This window comes from Pinus tabuliformis, chromosome 1_2 (assembly GCF_031772625.1).
Source record: "Pinus tabuliformis cultivar Carrire ecotype Pingquan chromosome 1_2, CPIR1, whole genome shotgun sequence".
Taxonomy (NCBI): Eukaryota; Viridiplantae; Streptophyta; class Pinopsida; order Pinales; family Pinaceae; genus Pinus; species Pinus tabuliformis.
Window position 1 is genome coordinate 1,269,012,721 of NC_142298.1, and position 20,613 is coordinate 1,269,033,333.

Below are 20,613 nucleotides of genomic sequence, written 5' to 3' on the forward strand. Positions count from 1 at the left end.
GAAGACTAAGAAAATAATGCAAAGGCCTAAGTCTGTCATTTTAATGCTACTTAATGATCATTCTTCAATTTTTGGATTAAGAAATCTTGGCTCGTTGTATGCAATAGCTCATACACATAAAGAAAAACAATAATAATGTCATATTCAAAGAATTTAGCATACATATTTGAATCATATTAACACCTCTTAAAAGATACTTTGCAAGAAGTCAATATCAATTTTCTCATACCAGTCCCTCAGTGCCTATTTAAAACCATACAAAGACTTGTCCAAATTGCATACCAAATAAAACTAGGTGGTTGTTGCATATAAGTTTATTCACGAAGATCGCCATTTAAAAAACACTCTTTATATCTTTTGGCCAATTTCCCATTAAAATGATGTAGCAAGAAAATGATGGTTCTAATGATGTTCATTTTAACGGCAGGAAATTTTTTTTAGTATAATTGATATCTCTTTTATGAAAAAATCCTTTAAGTGATTAGACATGTCTTATTCGTTTCAATTTGTCCTTTTGTAGTGAACATTATTTAAAAATCTATTTGCAGGCAATAAGATATTTATTATTAGAAGGAAGTGAAACAAGATTAAAAGTATTACTTTTCATAAAAAATGTTCAGTATGTATTATATTCTTTGCACAATCATTCCAGGTATTTTATGTTGAGTGAAGTGTATGTTTAACTATATTTGTCACTGCATCATAGTGAGAGAAACCCAAGTTCAACATACCTTAGTTGCTAGGTAAAATGCATCCCCTTTCACCTTTGCTTTTACTTATGTCGGAGTTATTCGAGCTATATTATGTATTGAGCCACTAAGAAGAGTAAGAGTTCCATTCTATGTAAATGTATTTCAATCCTTGGTCAAACAAAGCAACTAGGAGTGAGAAGTAAGAGAAAAAAATAGAATGAAACCATAACAACTAGGAGCGAGAAGTAAGAGAAAAAAATAGAATGGAACCATAATAACCATAGGTGCCACATGTCTCACTTAACCCCATAGATAACACCTATTTGTTTGTACTTGCACATTTTCCATCCTAAAGAAAATAGCACAAAATAACCTCGCCTTCTACTTAGGTTTTACCCATAACAATTTCCCATAGAAAATTTGTGTGTCTATTATGGATAGTGTGGATATTTCTTTCTATTTTCTATTTCTTGTATTCCAAATTTATAACTCAACGAACACTTTTTTTAGAATTATAATAATAAAAACAAATCCAATTTCTTCTTCTCTTTATATATATTCTTTTTAAATAATAATTTTTTTTAAGTGACAATATTTATCACAATTTAGTAAATTAAGAATGAGAACAATCATCACTAATGGCTAATCATCATTATTAAAAAAAACCAATCTACTTAAATAACTTACTATTTCTTAAAAAAAAAAAAAATTCATCCCTCCTCATATCAATCACAAACAATTTTAAATTTTATTTTACAACTAAAATAATAATTTCACCCAATATAATACTTACCAAAAAAATCATTCCATCGTGATCATAATTCAGAGATTATACCCTGGAATTTATATCTTTCATTACCCCAACCTTTAATACCACATATAAAATCATATGGCTGGGATTCAAATCTAACCTTCTAACAAAGGAAATAGGAAAAAAAGTCTTGCAAAGTTTATTCCCCATTCTCATCCATTCTAGCTTTACTTTATAACCAAAACGAGGTCTCACTGTAAATAATATTTTGGAAAAAGTCATCCCCTGTTGCGATCATAGTGCACGCTATTTTTTAATGGGAGTATGTGTTTTATACAGCATTTATCTTTAAGGTTAAAAAAAAATTCAAATATTATCCCAAATTTATATGCTTCATTAACTTTACTTTTAATAACATGCATAAAATCAAGTCGTGCCTTGATTGCAATCTAACCTTGTAACGAAGAAAACAGAAAAAAAAAAAAAGCAGTAAAAAGTTAATTTCTCCGTTCTTATCTCTCCCATACAATGCACCACCGTGCGTCTGTGCCGGGATGTTTATCCTCATCGAGATATATCCGCTGGTAAAATATACTTTCCTTGTTTTACCATCTGGGTATCTCAAATTATTGAGGAGATTTTTTTGAAAGGCTTTATTTTTCTGATATGCATGTTCCGGCTTGAACTGAACGGTCTTGGAAGAAAATGTAACGGAAATTAACTAGAGAATTATATTCTCCCCTAGGTTTTTGTAATTGGTTTGATTCAGGAACCAGTCCATTTTTAACAGTTTTTCCGCATGCTGGGGAATGTAAATTAGCTTTTAGACCGGTAGAATGTTTTCCGCTGCTGTTTGGCCAGAATCTTTCTATTTTTTACGCTGAGACCCGCAGAAATTTTGTGAAATTTAATTTGGGGATCCGCAGAAATTCTCTGAATTTTAAGACTTCCTGAAACCAGAATACAAAGTGCGAATTTCAAAATCACCGGCACCAGTTCTGCTTCAGCAAATTATGGGTCAACTTTCCGCCAATCGAGGAAGAATGGGGAGGAGATGCAGTGTTTGGGTTTCCTTTAAAGTTCCCTCAAAGCCGACAGGAATTTTAATTAAAATAACATACAATTTTATTAGCTCAATCCATTTCCTGGCATTCTTTATTTCATTTCATGGCGACATTGGCTCCTGGCAGTCTGTTGAAGCTGCTCGTTACAGGGGAACATGGTTCGGTGTTGCTACAAATCATAGACATATTTCCAGTAGATCTCGACTTCACAGAACTCTGGCCAAAGAAAGGATTTAGAATTAAGCTCTCAGATGGGCGGCATTCAACTTATGTTTCCCTCACTGGTGAGCAGCAGGAGCTTGTCCTGAGCGGTAAATTACAGGTAGGACAATTTATTTATGTCAACAAAATTGTGCCTGGAGCTCCTTTTCCTTGTATCCAAGGGCCTCAACCTACTCCCGGTTGCCATCCACTTGTGGGCACTCCTGAAGATTTGGCCAATTTGATGTCAGAACCAAATTTGGCCGAAGGGAAATCCATCGTCTTGGAAAGCAGCTCGAATATCCCTTTGCCGGACATACATGTAAGAAGTAGCCCTGTTTCAGATAGGGATCCATATTTAAGTTGTATTTACAAGAATTCTGTCAAAACCCTATCCATATTTAAGTTATATTTACTAGAATTCTGTCAAAACCCTATCCATATTTAAGTAATATTTACAAGAATTCTGTCAAAATACAGGCATGCTATATTCACAGGACTTCTGTCAAATACATGCATGCAAATTGTTATTTATCCTTGTCTATCCTCAAAAGCTTCTGGGTATGGTGATTAGATGTCATAGTATGTATATGCTGAACGATAGTGCTGTATTCAACTATCTTCGAGGGTTTTATAATCTGCGTTTGTGAAGCATGCGTGTCTAGCATTCCTTAAAAATATTTAAGCGGGAAATTTGGAGAATTTCAGATTTCGAAGAAATGTGATTTAAATGTGTGTTTTGTACCTTTTGCAGGAAAAGAGTCATATACCCCCAAGATTAAGCCATAGGAGAGCGTCTGTGTTTCCTGTTGCCAATATGAAGGTCAGACCCATCGCTTGTACCTTAAAAAAGCCATCCATTTCATCGCCAGATGTTGCTGTCAACGCTAGTCATGTTGCTTCTGGAAACGCTGTTCCTAAATCTCTTCCTGGAAAGCTTGGCACCATAGGAAAGGTAAGCTATACTCTGTCTCAAGTTTTGTATCTAAAATATCTGTTGTATATTTGCAAATATGAAAGAAAGAAAGTATGTTATCGTGGAGAAATGATTAAAATAGGATCTAAGAAACTTAAGATAGCTAAATGAAGGCCTAATGCATGTCCAGTTAGTTTAATGGAAAAGGAGAAGTGCAAACAAAACAGCTAAAAAAGTACAACCCAAACGGAACTATAATGTTAGTTCTCAATTTCATATACTCTTCCTACAGACTGAGAGTTTAACCTATGCTGCTTATATTACTTTGTGACGTGAAAGAAATGATTCTAACATCTATCTCTACCCTAAAATGACCATGCGTGCTCACAATAGAATATCCAATTGCTGCAATGGAGTGTTTAGAATCTGATTACCTAAGGCCTTAGTTTGTAAATAGTGAATATTACCTTTGTCCAAGTAGAATACCTTTCTTGCCATATACCTGCAGCGATTCCCAAAGAAGTTTGTAGGGAGTTCCTTCAAACTGCATCTGACATTAGGAATATTACTGCAGGAAGCTTTGCAGAGACGTGATGCAGCTGTTGTTGTAGCATCGATTGCGCAACAGGCAGCATCTGCAATGGAGACTCTGGTGAAAATAATGAAGTACGTATCAAAGTAAAATTAATCATTTTGGAGACTAGTTAATTTGCTAGCAGATTGAGTTGAGTATAATATTTAACCATTGTGCAGAAAGTTTGCAGAATTGTGTTCTGAAGCAGATCCGAAAGCCCCTGATACAGCTATAGAACAGTTCCTGGATTTACATTGTCAAACCTCGCAGACTCTGACTGCCATGGAAGAACTAATCAATACTGCGACTTCAAATAAAATGCAAGCTTTTGAAGACAGAGAAAAAATGCCCAGCTCTTTTGAAGACAAAGAAAACTCGTCAAATACGGTTCGCTGGTTCCTCCATGAAATAGGATGCAACTCAAATCCCCAAGAACCACCATTGAATTCGTCAAAAACTTTGCTTAGAAAGTCATCTCAGGATTTGTCTGGGAGTTCAAAGGCAGGCCTTTTGTCAAGAAGCTCAACTTCTTGTCAAGCGCATGTAACTTCTAAAAAATTCTCACCAAGGATTTCCTTGTCCCGAGGAGCCGAGAACCATCCCATTCCTAAAAAGAACCCCCACCTAAACTACACGTCAAGCCTACAAAGCCCGATCAGATTTTCCAATCAGGACATTGAGAAGAAAGGTTCAAATCCAGCAGATCAACAGCCCCCCCATGCCCAAGATTCCAGGAGAAAGAATGGTTTCTACCAGATGGCAAGACTTGCAAAGAAAATGAAAAACGAAATAGAATCCTGGTTCATCGACTTCATAGAGAAGACCTTAGACACATGCTTCAAAAATATAAAGTCCTCTGAAGAATCCAGGGCCATGACAGAGGATTCCAATCGTATTCTACCCTCTGTTTCCCGTAAATGGATGTCACTGACCAAACTCATTGATTGGGTTGAAAGCCAGTGTAGTGGTGGAAACAGAGAAGGTTTGTCATCATATTCCAGAATGCATCAAGTGCTAAGTAGATTGAAACTCAAAGCTACTAAGTACTAAGGTTCCTCAATTTTTGCTATCTTATGTCTTTGAGAAGAACATGATGGAAATACTACAGAAGTCCTATTTATGCTAAGGAGATTGAAACTCAAAACAAAGAGGTCCTGTTTATGCAACTAATTGCAGCCAGAGAAGCTAGGTGCTCTACAGCAATACTGTGAAAGTCGTGTTTGTGATAGAAGAATGAAAATTAAGCAAAGAAGTCCTGTGTATGCAATTCGTTGCATCCAGATAAGCTAGGTGATCTACAACCTGGGCTAGTTTCCTGATTACCTAGCTTCTCTGGATGCTAGTTTCTTGATCACCTACCTCCTCTCGATGCAACTAGTTGCATACACAGGACTTCTTTGCTTTGAGTTTCAATCTTGTTAGCATAGACAGGACTTCTGTATTAGTCCGATCATGTTCTTCTCAAAGATACAAGGTGGCAATTAATGCATGTCACGTTTTGGGCGTGACCAGAATTCTGTTTGGGTCACCTGTATCTGTATTGAAAGAGTCACAAACTGTAAGCTAAACTGGGTTTCTGGATTGGCATTTCCTATCCTCGTAGTAAATCCGGGAGCGATAGGAAATGAAGTTAGACAGTACTGTTGGACCAAATCCATATGTGCTGTACAACTTCTCTATCATTTCAGATAAAAATGTTAAAATGTTATGTATGATTTTTATTGGCCTTGTTCTGTTTAATGGCTGTATGATACCATATGGGTTTTATGAAGCACTTCATTGAAATGCAATACAACTTCTCTATCATTTCAGATAAAAATGTTAAAATGTTATGTATGATTTTTATTGGCCTTGTTCTGTTTAATGGCTGTGAAATGCAATAAAAGTTAATTTGATGGAGTAATGACTGTGATACAGCCTAAAGTCATACACTGAGGCAAAGGTCAAGAAACATTGCTAATTCATTGGTTTACATATAAAATGGTTTTTTTTAAAACATAGTTAAATTAAAAATTATTAATATGAATTTGAAAATTTTAATTTTAATAAAATAAAACTTTTTAATTTTATGTGCTCAATTAATATAAAAATATATTATTAACATTTTATAATTAAAATTTAATGTTAATATATTTTACATAACATACCATTACATTGAATTATATTAGATGATTATTATTTATCAATGTCTAAAAATATTAAATAAGAATATACTATATCAAAATATTGATTTTCTAGAATAAAAGAAAGAAAATATCAATAAAGTATGTGAGGTGTTACTTTTATAACATTTACAATAATATAAATATTGTTTTTTAGATAATAAAAAATATTAATAAAGTGTTTAAATATTTAGTATGCTTTTTTCAATGTTGTTAATAAGTGGGACTTCGAGTTAGATTGGGCATAATGAGACGAGATTCTTAATTGGTTAAGTTGAGTTTGGATGGAAAAATTAAAGGACTAATGTGTTAATAAGGTTCACTCAAAGCTACAACCTTCATATTATAAAGATTTTTGGTTATGTTTGTAAGTGTTAATTTTCAAAATAGTCAACACTAACAATTCTACATTGTCACATCGAAGCTACATGAAATGTTTTGCTTAATCTACAAGGCATATTGAATGGAAAACACTATGACTACATGGGAACTATAGGGAGTCGTCCTAATATGCCCTATGGTTAGGTTGATGTGTTTTAGTGCTTATTTAATAGTTGCTTTTACGCTGATGACATGGTTAGTGATGATGTTCCTTATATTATTTCATACTTATATATCTTGACTATTCACTACTAGAAATACATCTTGGAATGTTACTCAAATGTATGACTTAATCAAACTCTTAAATGATGTTCCTATACCACCAATAATTGAGTGGTCTTACTTGCAAAGAAAATACAATTAACAAGAAAACAAAGTTAAGTTGCTAATAAATCAAAATAAAAATGTGAAGGTAAGCCTAGAGGAATATTCCCAGTGTAATTGGCATGACAAGTGAATGAGCATTTTCTCATAAGGTAAAGGAAAGATTACTTGAGGTCACCTGCCATTGAAGAAAAGTTATAAACTCAAATTGTGGCTTGGAAATAAATTAGTTGTCGACTCACATCCCATGTAAAGGCTCAGATGTTAAAGGAAAATTGTTATGATTGTTTACAAATGGGAAGGGATATGAGAGTTGTTTGTATATACACCATTCATGAGAAGGTTTATAAGCCATCAAAATTCGCTCCACAAAAAATAGTATATGAGGGCTTTTGTCAAATCGAATTAATATGCAAAACCATATAACAAGGAATCTTATTAATCTAATATTTTATACAAAACATTAGAGAAATCAATGAATGAGATACGCAAGAAATAAAAGAGACAAAAGAGAAAAGATTTTATATATGGTAAAACCCCATAATGGAGAAACATCCACGTAAGTCGGTTTTCTATTCCTTAGGAAAACTCTATAATCTTACAATGTTTGAGCACCCCCACATATCCATTACTCCACATTACATTTGCACATTTTAAAATACCCCCTTCACCTCAATTATATATGGGAGAATTAAAGGAGAACAATTCCCATATGCGTGTGGAATACTCCCTTTAAATAATAAGATAGTTATTGAAGAGTAACTATTACAAAATACCCTAAGCATGCACATAAGGCCTTTAGGAAATCATTAACACATTTTGACATTCTCTTTTAATGATGATTAGAGAGTTAGAATCACAGTTGGAGGAGGATGGCATTGTACTAACATTCCCCCTTGATGAAATCTAACTACATCCCAAATAAGTGATGAATATGGAGAAACTTCACCTCTATCATGGATTTGATTTGGTGAAGATATTAGTAGCTTACTATTCAATGGGATGAAACTATATACAATTAACACCATAAGTTATCAAAACTCAAATGTAATGAGTATCACGATCGATATGTTTGGTCTTGGAGTGATATAATGGATTGTAAGCGAGTTCGATAACACATTGATTATCACATCTTAGCATAGTAGGAGCATTTTGAACTAGTCCGAGTATATTAAAAACATGCCAAAACAACATTGCTTCTTCCGTTGCTTCCTTCGCTACTCTATACTTTGCTTCACAAGCAGAAAGAGAAAGGGTTTTCGACTTCTTATTGGACCATGAAATTAGACTTTAACCACGCTGAAAGATATTTCCTGCAATAAACCTTCTATTAATGGTCTCTCCTACCCGATAGAAATTGATGTAGCCAAGAAGTAAAATATAAACCTTGCTTGAATCAAATACACCATAATGTAGAGTTCCTTGGAGATATCTGATAATCCGTTTAGCCACTTTCCAAAGGGTGTCATGAGGATTTCGTATAAACCTAGAGGCCGAGCTAACAAAAAATGAGAGATTAGGTTTGGTATATGTTGGATATATCAAAATCCCAACAAGTTAATGATAGAGTGTTTCATCAACAAGAAGAGTGTCACAATCAACAAATAATTTCTTTGGAATGAAATGGTGTTGGGTGAAGGATTATAATCACTCATATGAAACTGTGCCAGCAAATCCAAAACATGCTTGGGATGAGAAAGGAATATACCATTAGCCATGTATTAGACTTGAAGACCAAGAATATAATGCACTATGCTTAAGTTTTTCATTTTAGTGCTACTTATGATCATTCTTTAATTCTTGGATTAAGGAATGTTGGATCATTATATGGATTAGCTCATCTACATAAAGAAAAAAAATGACAATGCCATCTTCAAATAATTTAAAATATAGATTTGGATCATATTGACACCTCCTGAAACCATTTTGCAAGAAATCAATATTAATTTTCTCATACCAATCCCTCAATGCTTTTTTAAGACCATAGAAGTTCTTGTCCAAATTACATACCAAACATAAGGTTTCATGGGAGACAAAACTAGGTGGTTGTTGCATATAAGTTTATTCATGAAAATAACGACTTAAAAAAACACTCTTGATATCCTTTTGGTGAATTTCCCATTAAAAAGACATAGAAAGAAAAATGACGGTTCTAATGATGTTCATTTTAACATGAGAAAAAGTTTTAATATAATTGATACGTTCTTTATGAAAAAATCCTTTAGTGATTAACCATGCCTTATTATTTTCAATTTGTCCTTTTACAATGAACATTGTTTTAAAAGTCTATTTGCAACCAATAAGTTTTTTACAACGAGGATGTGGAACAAGGTTCAAAGTATTGTTTTTCATCAAAGATGTTGGGTATGTGTTATATTATTTGCATGATAATCCCCAGGTGTTGTATGTTGTGTTAGGTGTATGTTATAACCCTATTTTTCACTCCATCATAGTGAGAGAAACCCAAGTTCAACTTACCTCAATTGCCTGCTAAAATGCATCCCGTTTCACCTTTGCTTTTACTTATGTGGGAGTCATTCCATGTTAAAAGAGTGAAATTACATAATTGAATAATTTATCATAATTATTTTGTTAAAAGTTCATAATTATGAAATAATAATTATTTCATAATTGAGAAAAGATGGTTCTAGAGTTTGTCATTCCCAAGGATATCACGTTGACCCACTTGTGTATGAGTTAGTTAGGGGTCCATTATTGTAGAAGTTTCCCAACTTCTCGAGCCCGTAGGTGTCTAGATAATCCTATAGGATAGAATGAACCTATATAATCTCACCCTTTCAAGAGGGAAGGGGCTAGACCTAGTGTCCATAGTATAACGTGAGAGCTCTAATCTTGTGAGAAGTTATCACTTTTAAGAGGAGGAGGAGGCAAGGTTGCAAGGTGAAGATAAGGTTTTTGTCATGCTTGAGGTATAATTTCTATTATATTCCATTTTTATTTAATGCAATATTGATTCCCTTTCTATTATGCTATTGCTATTCATTGTATACATGTTGGTTTATCAATGGTTTTCATGCTAGCTTGATCTTGTAGGAAGAATTGTAGATGCTTGTATGTTGGTTTCATATGTGTAGGAGCTTGGAGATGAAGATATGAGGCATCCCCTAAGCTGACTGCATCAACTAACTGTTTGATCTTCATTTCACAAGTGTAGCCTTTCATCCTCGTCCTACATGTTAAATTACAGTTTGCATGCTAGAGAGATTGCCTTCGAATCTTGTTGTGCACTTATCACACATATTGCACATGTTTGTATGGTGATCCTTGCACAAGGATCATAGAGAAACAACACTTTGTGGTTGGGTAATTCTAACTATAACAATATAACTTCTCCCCCCCTTTTTGGGATGATTTTGCATTCATTTTTGACAAATAATTTTTTCCTTTAGCAGTGTTATGGTGCATGGTGGTTTTGTCCATGGTTTTGTAGTTTTGGTTAAGGAGCTATTATTGTATTCTAATACATGGTAAATGGATTGGCAGTTAATGGATGTTATGGGATATATATCTTTTATTGTAATGCTATATAAAGGAACATATTGAAAAGAACTTGCTAGCTGGTTTGGGTTTCTAGGATAAAATCTCGGTGTCAATGTGCGTGTTTCCTATTACATCTTTTATGTTTTATTAAGAATTTTTTTGCAACAATTATTTGTACAAGATTAAAACCTACATTTGGTATCAGAGTATTTTTGGCTTCAAGGGGATGCCTTTGTGGCTAAGGTGTTTCACATAGGCCTATAATAAACCTTGTTATAATGGGATATCTGCAGAAGCAACTCTTGTGGTGTAAGAAAATGGTGTTCTGTTCAAAAATAGAGATCGATAAATCATTGGGAAGAGTTTTGAGTTGTGGAAGCTCAAAATGGAAGATATGTTGCTAGGAAGAGATTAGTGGATCATTATGGATTCTACACTAATGGGGATGTCAACAAAAGACTACAACAATTTGTATTGAAAGACAAAGAACACAATATGATTATGTCTCTTAGATTCAATATTCTTGAATATTTCAAGGGAATCTATAAAAAAAGATTTGTGGAACAAGTTAAGGGCTTTGTATTAGTCTAAGTCCTTGGTGAACAAATTGTTACTAGGGAAAAATTTATATAACCCGAGGATGAATGATGGAGACTCCATGATAGAGCATCTAAAACAACTTCATACTTTCATAAGTAAGCTATTATATATTGATATTAATAGTTTATATGAAGATAAGTATATCAAAATTTTATGTTGTTTACCAGATTCGTGAGATAATTTGGTTATTTCCATAGGTAAAAATGCAACTAATTTAAGTTCCACTGATATAGTATCATCCTTGTTATCAGAGGAGATGAGATGGAGAAACATGGAAATTCAGAACATAGATGCATTATCTGAAAGTGGATGTTCCAAAATAGAAATAAAAATAATTCCTCCTGTGAGAGATCTAAATCTCTAGGATAAATTTTTAAGGTATGTTGGATATGTGTAAAAAAGGGCATTACAAGAATATTATAGATCTAAAATTATTGAGAAAGAGAAGGGATTTGAAGATTCTCTTTCTATAGAAGGAAAATCATCATTAGATGAGAGATGGGATGTGTACTTGGCTTCTTCAAATACATGTGGATCATGCGCATGATTGGTCAACTCAGTTGCATCCTTTCATATGACTCCTATCTTCATAGGGAGTGGTTTTTCGAGTATGAAAGATATTATGGTGATGGGTTTTCCTAGAAGATGAATTGAAAATCGTAATCATTGAGACTCGGTGATAGATCATCCAAAACAACTTCAATATCATCATAAGTAAGCTACTCAATATTGATATTAATATTTTAGATGAAGATAATTGCATCAACTTGTTATGTTTTTTACCAGACTCGTGTGATAGTTTGGTTATTGTTGTAGGTAATAATGCAACTAATTTAAGTTTTAATGAAATAGTCTTGTCCTTGTTATAAGAGGATATGATATGGAAAAAAAATGGAAATTCAGAACATAGATTCCTTATCTATAATAGGATGTTCAAAAATATAAATATAAATAATTCCTCTGGTGAGAGATCTAAAGCTCTAGGAAAATTTGTTAAGATATGTTGGATATGTGGAGAGCATTACAAGAGATATTGTAGATCTAAAATTACTGAGAAAGGGAAGGTATTTGAAGATGCTCTTTCTGTAGAAGGAAAATCATCCTTAGCTTAAGGAGGGGATGTGTACTTAAATTCTTCAAATATATATGTGGATCACGAGGCATGATTGGTCAACTCAATTGCATCCTTTCATATGACTCCTCATATGGAGTGGTTTTGCGAGTATGAAAGATTTGATGGTGGTAATTTTTCCTGGAAGCTGAAAATCGTAATCATACAAGAAAAAGTCAAGTTGAATTTCACGGGTGGAAGGATTAGAACACTCTCCATTGTTATTCACATCCAAGGATTGGCCAGAAATTTGATTTCACTAAGCAAGTTGAGTGAAGTAGGTTTAAAAATAATATTTGAAAAGGATACTTGCAGTATGATTCAAGGAGAAATCATATTGATGAGGGAAGTATGGATTTGAACTTTATATAAGTTGTTGGGAAGCACTATTAGTGATGGGTGCAATCTTTCTGTTTTTCTTGAGAGTGGAGCTGAAGAATGAAAAAATCCTACCATCTTTAGAGAAAAAGGCTATGTTGTGGCATCAATGACTGCGACATATCATAGAGAAGGGCCTTTGAGTACTACTGGTAATGGAATGATAGAAGGCATGTATAATTGCTCTCTAGATTTTGATTTTTATGAAAAATGTTTATATCAGAAGAATAATCAAGTAAGATTCTCCCCTAGTGCTATAAGGGCATAGGGAATATTATATTTGGTGCATAGTGATTTGTTTGGAGGTATGTCAGTTCGATCATTAGGAAAATCTATGTTCTATGTCTTTATAAATGAATTCTCAAGGAATGCATGGATTTGTTTCCTAAAGAAGAAATATAGAGTCTTTGACAAATTCAAACAGTTTAAGGATTTTTTGAAAAATTATATAGAGAAGAAAATTAAGGTGTTGAGAATAGATAAGGGTGGAGAATTATGCATGAAGGAATTCAAAGAATTTTGTAAGAAGTGCAGTGTAGCAAGGAAGAAGACTACTCCATAAAAATCTAAATGAAATGGAGTTTTAGAAAGGATTGTTGTGGAGGTAAATCCCATCTACGGATAGAGGCGATCCCTACTAGTCCAAACGAGGTCTAGCAACAATCAAACAATGCTAACACGCAGGTTCCTAATTACACATAAAAGACCAATGATGAAGGCCTACCTGGATTCCAATGCTAGTACTTGTAGAAGAGTTGATGCTCCCATCCCTTTGCCTCGGCCGGTCACGGTCCTCACGATCCTCGTGCATGGACACCTGCACATGCAAAGAACGATACAAACACAAGCATAAAATCCAGTAGATGTAACTATATATCAGTCAGAAAAGATATAACTCAAACATCATCATAAGGACATTAAGAGTGGAACCATAATGATAGTCATCTATTATTAATAAACAAAGAAGAATACAACCATAGTTCTGACGTCAAATCCTTCTCAAGAGGGTCTAGCCAGCAAGTCTCTTAAGCATTCACCCTTGGAGGTAGATCTCCCAAAACAAAAGCTCTCTCTCACACAAGTTTACACAAGAAAGAAACACTTCACAACCTTCCTTAAGCTCCCTAGCAATCCCACACTTGTCACACCAGCTACCTATCAAGCTCACACACTAGCAGCAACACTCCAAGCACTACGAATTCCAAAACTAGCTGCTCATGGCAATGGTGGAGGCTTAAGTAGGAGAAGGAGTCTCCATGAATGGTGGGATGATGAGATTATCTCCAAGGAAGGTGGCTCAAATGATGAAATAGACATGCCAGAGAAGGGAGGGTGGCATTTACAAGGCCAACAACCAGGTCTGGAGTCATCTGGAAGGCCGGCTGTTAGAACAAACTCACCCAAACTGGATCAGCGCGGGTTCAGAACTGCACTGGGGCGCTGACATCGCTGCTGAATAACAGAGAAGGTCATGTCAGCGCGATCAGATATGAATAACAGACGCGCTGTCTCATGAAATTCGACCAGCGTGGGAATCACGTGTACTTCCGCGCTGGAAGCGCATTCGGTCTGTTATGGAGCGCCCATCAGTGCGGTTATTTTGACAACAGTCGCGATGATGCATAAACTTTGGCAAAGTGGGTCATTTAGCAACATTAGAGAGCATGAGCATGAGTAATTTGGTCCCATGACACAGCAGGAACACTGACAGGGAGACAGTGACAAATTACTGTGTAACAGATGCCCCCTAAAGCATGAAGCCCGAGAGAGAGGGAGGGGTCAAAAGCTTTACGAAACTGGCTGAACTGGAACACGACCAGGAAGAACCTGCACGTATGTACAACTGATATCTCTGATAATCAATTACATGTAGTCTAGGCATGGGCACAGCCATCCAAAAGACATACGAAAGAGGTCTGTGGTATGGACGCAGCCACCCAGCTAATGAGACCGTGATGATAGTAAAGGTATGGTCGCAGCCATCCATGAAGACTCAGGTATGGGCGCAACCATCCATCAATGAGTCATGTAATGATCATAATAATCCACAAAATCGCAACCTAGATTTCAATAGACAAAACCCAGGGTCTTGCGCTCCATCTCGACCCGAACAAAGTACAAGTCCAAGCATGTGAATATAGGAGTTGAAGTCGAACATGCAAGAACATCGTCTGATTACCAGTCAATGCTGAAAACCATTAACAGACGCGAGAGGTACCACCAATAATGACAATGGTCCTCAAGGTACTATAGGTACAATCTACGACATGTGAAACAATGAGCTGGCGTCGAACACCCGCAGAATCATTCGATCGGAGGCCAAGGATGAAAACCCCACGTCGAACACGAAGAACCTGCCATTGAGGCATGCAGGCTCTAAGGCACCTGAAGGGAGTCCCTAGGTCAACTTCCTGGATAATGAGCTGAAGTCGACAGGAAGTGACCTTGATCAAAGGTGGGCCATAATGTTTCCCACATCATCGACACGAGACAGAGAAGGATAAGATATTTTGTGTGAGGTATCAGAGGGAGGTTGAGTATTCTCGTAGAGGTCAACTTCTCTTGAACATATCGGCGGCACGACGGTGGACTTGGCAGTATTGATATTCAAATGATCAAGGGTCATGGTGACAAGGCAATGAGCAGATGAAAAGTCAAACATGATAACCCAAACCCACGGAGGCTAGTGTAAAACAAGATGAGATGTCCCCACCCAGACACGAATGCAGACAAGTGCCATGTTCAAGAGCGACATACTGCCGACACGAAAATAATTATGGGTCCATTTTCCCCACCATTGTTGGCGAGTACCCCAGTTATTTTTAACAAGCTTGACGGGGATAGCTTATGATTGTAAGGCATCATTATGACAAAATCCGATGTCATTAAGTTTTAACGAGTTTGACAAAGGAAGAACTCGACGCCTTTTCTTGTTTATAGAGTCTGAAAAGACAGCAGAAAAGAAAACTCCAGGGGGGGTCCTTTTTCATAAAGTTGTGTCTCCCGAGCCCGAAAAAGTATAAAAAAATGCTCGAAAGAACTGCCCGACCAGTATGATCGAGGAGTACTTTTCGTAAGTAGTGACTTCGACCCGAAAAAGTAGAAAAGCGGTCAGAAGCACATCGTTTTGGAGCCAATAACGAGTTCGAAACGACAAAAACCCGACAATCTTTTTGAGTTTAAATGGTCGAAAAAAGAGCTTTAAAGGCGACCGCCTCTCACTTTTTTTAACGAGTCGAGAGGGGGACTTGGCTATCTTTTCTTATTTCACGTCGAAAAAGAGCTTAAAGACGACGTTTCGGGACCAAGTGTGTGTAGAACCGTCGTAATTCCACCGGCATGAAAATCTGCACAAGAAACACCGCACGCGTAAACCTGTTCGAAATAATATGGACCACATGCATAAAAACATAGTAAAACTATATTGGCACCAAGCACATGGTAAAAATCATCAAAAAATCCCACATTTATGAAAAATAATATTTAATTATGAAATTTTACCATAAATAGGGGGGTAAATAAAGTTTTTTACCATTGTTACCATTTGGAGCTTTGGAGGACGTCTTGGAGCTGTGAGGTTGACGAGCCGAATTCCACTCCGTACGCGCATCAACCATCCTGCAGTCTGTTCCAGGTAGGTTCACCCTCCTCTACGCTCCATCTTGAAGTATTTTAGCTGCATTTTAATGGTGGGAAGTGATGGTTTGGGCGGATTTTTTGAAACTCAATCCGCTCTCGGTCAGCGCGGATTTCCTTATCGGGTCCACGCTGATCGAAAAAGATTTACACCGACCACCCCTGGATCAACGCGGAAGAGTGATGTACTTCCGCGCTGACCCAGAAAAAATATCAAAGGGCACCATGATCAACGCGACTGTTTTGAAAATAGTTGCGCTGACGCTGCGCAACAAGTTTTTAACAAATTGAACGTATGAAACTTTATGGACAGGGCCCTAATGAATTTTTTTGATCATGCAGGGTAAAATGGCATTCGTTTGGCAGGAGCGAGCTCATGATAACGAGGACATAGCGGCATTTGCCGATGCTGGGTGCCGAAATGCAATGCGGGCGTGCGGGTTGCTCAAATTCTTCCTAACTCTGCGCCTGCAAGCACAACCTGACCTTCTTGAATTCTTGATCAGAGCCTGGAATCCCACTGATGGGAAGTTTGTGATCCGAGGCTGAGACATTGAGTTTGACTATACAGATATCTATTTTTTGACCGGGTTATCACGTCGAGGTGAGATGCCCATTCTAGAGGGGCAGCGACCCGACGGTGATACTCTGGATATGTTGATGGCCCAGGTGTGCCCACAGGCACGCAAGTCACGAAGCGGGAAAGTAGTTATTCCTACGGTGGAGGACATCGTCCTTCAAACTATACTCTTCATGGTGACTCGGGCAGCGGGCTCTCTGGCCAATCACGAGGCCTCGAAGGCCCATCTTCGATTGGCTCGCGAATGTTTAAATCCTACCATATTCAACTGGGCAGCGACAGTAACAACCAGTATGAAGAGACAGCTGAGCAACTGCCGACGTGGTGAGTCGAAGCAATTTGGCTATGGGTCGATTTTAGTCCTGCTCATGCTGGAGCAGGTACTTGCATTACAGCTGTAGGACATGGTCGTGGATCCACCTAGAGGCCCTTGAGAGACGCGGGCCACACGATGGGGCCATGTCATGCCACGAGGAGGTGGCGGTCGAACAGTGGCATGGGGAGTGTACTTTCGAGAGTGGCTGGATAGGCAGAATATTTTTGTGGAGGACTGGCCATATGTTGGCGTAGACTTCCGTGGATACCCAGACATGCCGCTGCCTATTGGAGAGTAGTGGGACGAGGGTGGTAAGCCACTTGATCTCTTTTGATTTTTTATTTTTTGTAATGTTTTTTATTTTTAATGTACATGTCTTCACGATGAATGTTATGGTATGCAGATGTAGGACCGACGAAACCCCTTGGCCTGGCCCTAGAGGCACGGAGGGATGCACAAGGCATTGGAGCTCTGGCCCTGGCTCCTCCGGGAGTCGATACGATGGAGACCGTGATACAGAACCTCGAGGGCTTACTATCAGGGATTCCAGATTACTAGGGGATAAAGGAGGTCCCCATAGCATCTCAGATCCATACAGTGGGGGTAGAAACTAGGATGCACCGCCTTTTGAGGCAGGTGGCACGAGCGGCTGCAGATTATAGAGAGCATAACCCACCACAGTAGATATTTAGGTCTTTATTTCCTACTAATGGTTTTTTTGAGAGACATGTGTCTCAGATGTACGGAGAACACAGGCCTTATCTAGACATGCACACTTATTTTTGAGCGCCTTGGTGCGCCACACGATATATATATATACATATTCCTATAGTTTATTATTGTGCTTTTATGTGCTTTCTTGTATGATGTTTTGATTATAAATTACGCAAATGTCTATCTAATACATGATTAGCCAATGCATCAGATAATGTGTTTAATCGTCGTGGAATATGCTGATATGTGATGAAGTCAAAATTCCTTTCTAACAATTTAACACGTAAGTACAACCTTAAAATGTGACGGTCTCTGACGGAATATCTCCCATTGAGCTGATGGACGACAAGTTGAGAGTCTAGGTTAACGACCAATGTACGAATACCGAGATTAATCACCTCAGCTAATAATTCAATAACATCGCTATATTCAGCAACATTGTTTTTAGTACAGCCTAAAAACACACCTTGAAGATCTATCAACTCACCGTGAGGATCGTAGATCACCCATGCCGTAGAGGACAAATTGCGAGTGCTGCGGCAGGCACCATCAGCGAAACCAACATAAGGTGCACTTGACATCTGCACAAGAAGCAAAAAAACAATAAGGAGCAATCATGCTTTCACACCAAGCCAAAAACATGAAAAAACACACACACACACACGCATGTATAAATCGAAGTGCATGAATCATGCATAGTACGTTTTCAAGTACAGCCCATTGCGGGGCTTATCAAGAGGATTACCTTCGTAGTCAACTAGCTCATATGCCCCTTTCTGCAACACTTTCTTTACAATATAAGGACCTAGCCACATGGGCTCGAGTTTGCCTGCCCCTAGCTTGTCATTTGCTTGGTCATATAGCAGGACTAGGTCTCCCTCAACGAAGGAACGAGGATGGATGGTATGGTCGAAGTGAGTTTTAATTCTCTTCTTTTGAGCTTCGATAGCTAGAGAGGCTAGGAGACGAGTCTCGTCCAACAGTTCTAGGTAAAGAAGTCGTTCCTCTACCGGAGTAGTGTTGGGAAGCAACTCGACGGCTATTTTCAACGAAGGAATTTCACATTCTATAGGAAGGGTAGCCTCCAGTCCGTAAACTAGTTGAAAAGGAGTGAAACCGGTGGCATCCTTCACAGAGGTTAGGTAGGCCCACAAGGCCAGAAACAACATCAGATGCCAATTAGACTTATGCATGTCAACAATACGTTGAAGCATCGTAACCAAAATCTTGTTAACGGCTTCAACTTGTCCGTTGGACTGAGGATAGTAGGGGGTGGAACTATCATGCCGTAAGCCTAGTTGGGTTGTCAGTTCAGTCATCATGTGATTACGGAAATGCTTTCTGTGATCCGTGACGATGGCCTGCGGAACTCCGAACCGCGTAATAACATGGTTGAAAAAAAACTGTGCCGCTGTGTGACTGTCTTCAGTTAATGTGGGCATCGCCTCGGCCCATTTTGTAAAGTAATCGACGGCAACGATAATAAACCCATGCCCCCCAGCCGAGCGAGGCTTACAGGTCATATAATCAATGCCCCATTTTGCAAAAGGGCCCACGGTGACTACAAGGTGCAGCGGAGCTGGTGGTGCACACATCTTTCGCTGGTATATCTGGCACGCATGACACGAACGGACGGCAAGAATGCAATCCTTAAAAATGGAGGGCCAGAAATAACCGGCGCGAAGGATTTTCTGAGCTGTGGCATATCCAGACATGTGACCACCACAAGCGCCAAAGTGGCAGTCATTCAAGACTCTCTCGGCTTCCTTGAGGGTTAGACATCGGCGGAGGATGGAGTCAACGCGACGATACAGGGTGTCCACAATGATACGATAGGGTTGAGACTGATAACGGATTCGCTGCCGAGCATCTTTGGATACAGCGGGGCGGAAAGAGGACGTCTGCAAATAGACAATAATATCCCCATACCAGGGATCAAGGGTGCTGATCAGAAAAAGAGTTTCATCTGGGATATGATCCTCTGAAAGAGGGGGTGCAGAAGGAGACGGCAAAGAGCAAAGTAACTCAGCAAAGACCAGGGACTTCTTAGACTTGGAAACATTAAATTCCAAGTCAAACTCTTGGAGGATGACGATCCACTTTGAGTATTTTCCCCCCAGCAACTGACGTGACAAAATGTACGTCATCGGGTTGCAGTCAGAAATCACAGTTGTGGTGCGCAACAAGATATAATGTCGGAAGCGTTGGATGGCACAAACGGCGGCCAATGCCAACTTCTCGACGTAAGTGTATCGAGTTTCCGTATCCAAGAGGTTGCGGCTGAGGTAATATATGACATGCTCATTGCCATCATCATCGTCTTGCACGAGAACCATGCCGATAGTGGTATCGGCGGCGGCCAGATACAGAGTATAATCACGGTGATAATTCGGAGGTCGCAATAATGGAGCAGAAACAAGGAGACCCTTGAGATGCTCGAAAGACTCCTGAGCGATAGCATCCCAATGAAAGGGTGTATCTCGCTTCAATAACCGTGTAAAACCTTTGGCCACCTCGGCATAGTTCGGGACGAATCGTCTTAAGAAGTTTGCTTTGCCCTGCAAGCTCTGCAACTGCTGCAAAGAAGCAGGGGGAGGAAGATTCAGAATAGCCTCGACTTTGAGGGGATCGAGATGGATGCCCTCTTGGGAGATGATAAACCCGAGTAGTCAGCCTGATTCAACGCAGAAGACACATTTATGAGGATTGAGC

The 20,613-nt window shown here is 38.1% G+C and overlaps 1 protein-coding gene across 1 annotated transcript; it reads left to right on the forward strand.

The window, feature by feature from the left end:
- The first annotated feature begins 1,998 nt into the window (after positions 1–1,998).
- LOC149210850 (protein CORTICAL MICROTUBULE DISORDERING 5-like) lies at positions 1,999–5,982 on the forward strand. The gene is made up of 4 exons (XM_089394491.1): positions 1,999–3,030; positions 3,463–3,663; positions 4,199–4,290; positions 4,378–5,982. The coding sequence occupies exons 1-4, from the start codon at positions 2,611–2,613 to the stop codon at positions 5,246–5,248; spliced, it is 1,584 nt and encodes a 527-aa protein (XP_089250617.1). The 5' UTR covers positions 1,999–2,610; the 3' UTR covers positions 5,249–5,982.
- The last annotated feature ends 14,631 nt before the right edge of the window (positions 5,983–20,613 follow it).

Excerpts from the sequence above, each read along its gene's own strand:
- LOC149210850 (XM_089394491.1), top strand. The coding sequence starts at position 2,611 with ATGGCGACATTGGCTCCTGGCAGTCTGTTGAAGCTGCTCGTTACAGGG. Across the intron at positions 3,031-3,462 it reads TCCCTTTGCCGGACATACAT|GAAAAGAGTCATATACCCCC; the intron begins GTAAGAAGTAGC and ends TACCTTTTGCAG. Across the intron at positions 4,291-4,377 it reads ACTCTGGTGAAAATAATGAA|AAAGTTTGCAGAATTGTGTT; the intron begins GTACGTATCAAA and ends ACCATTGTGCAG.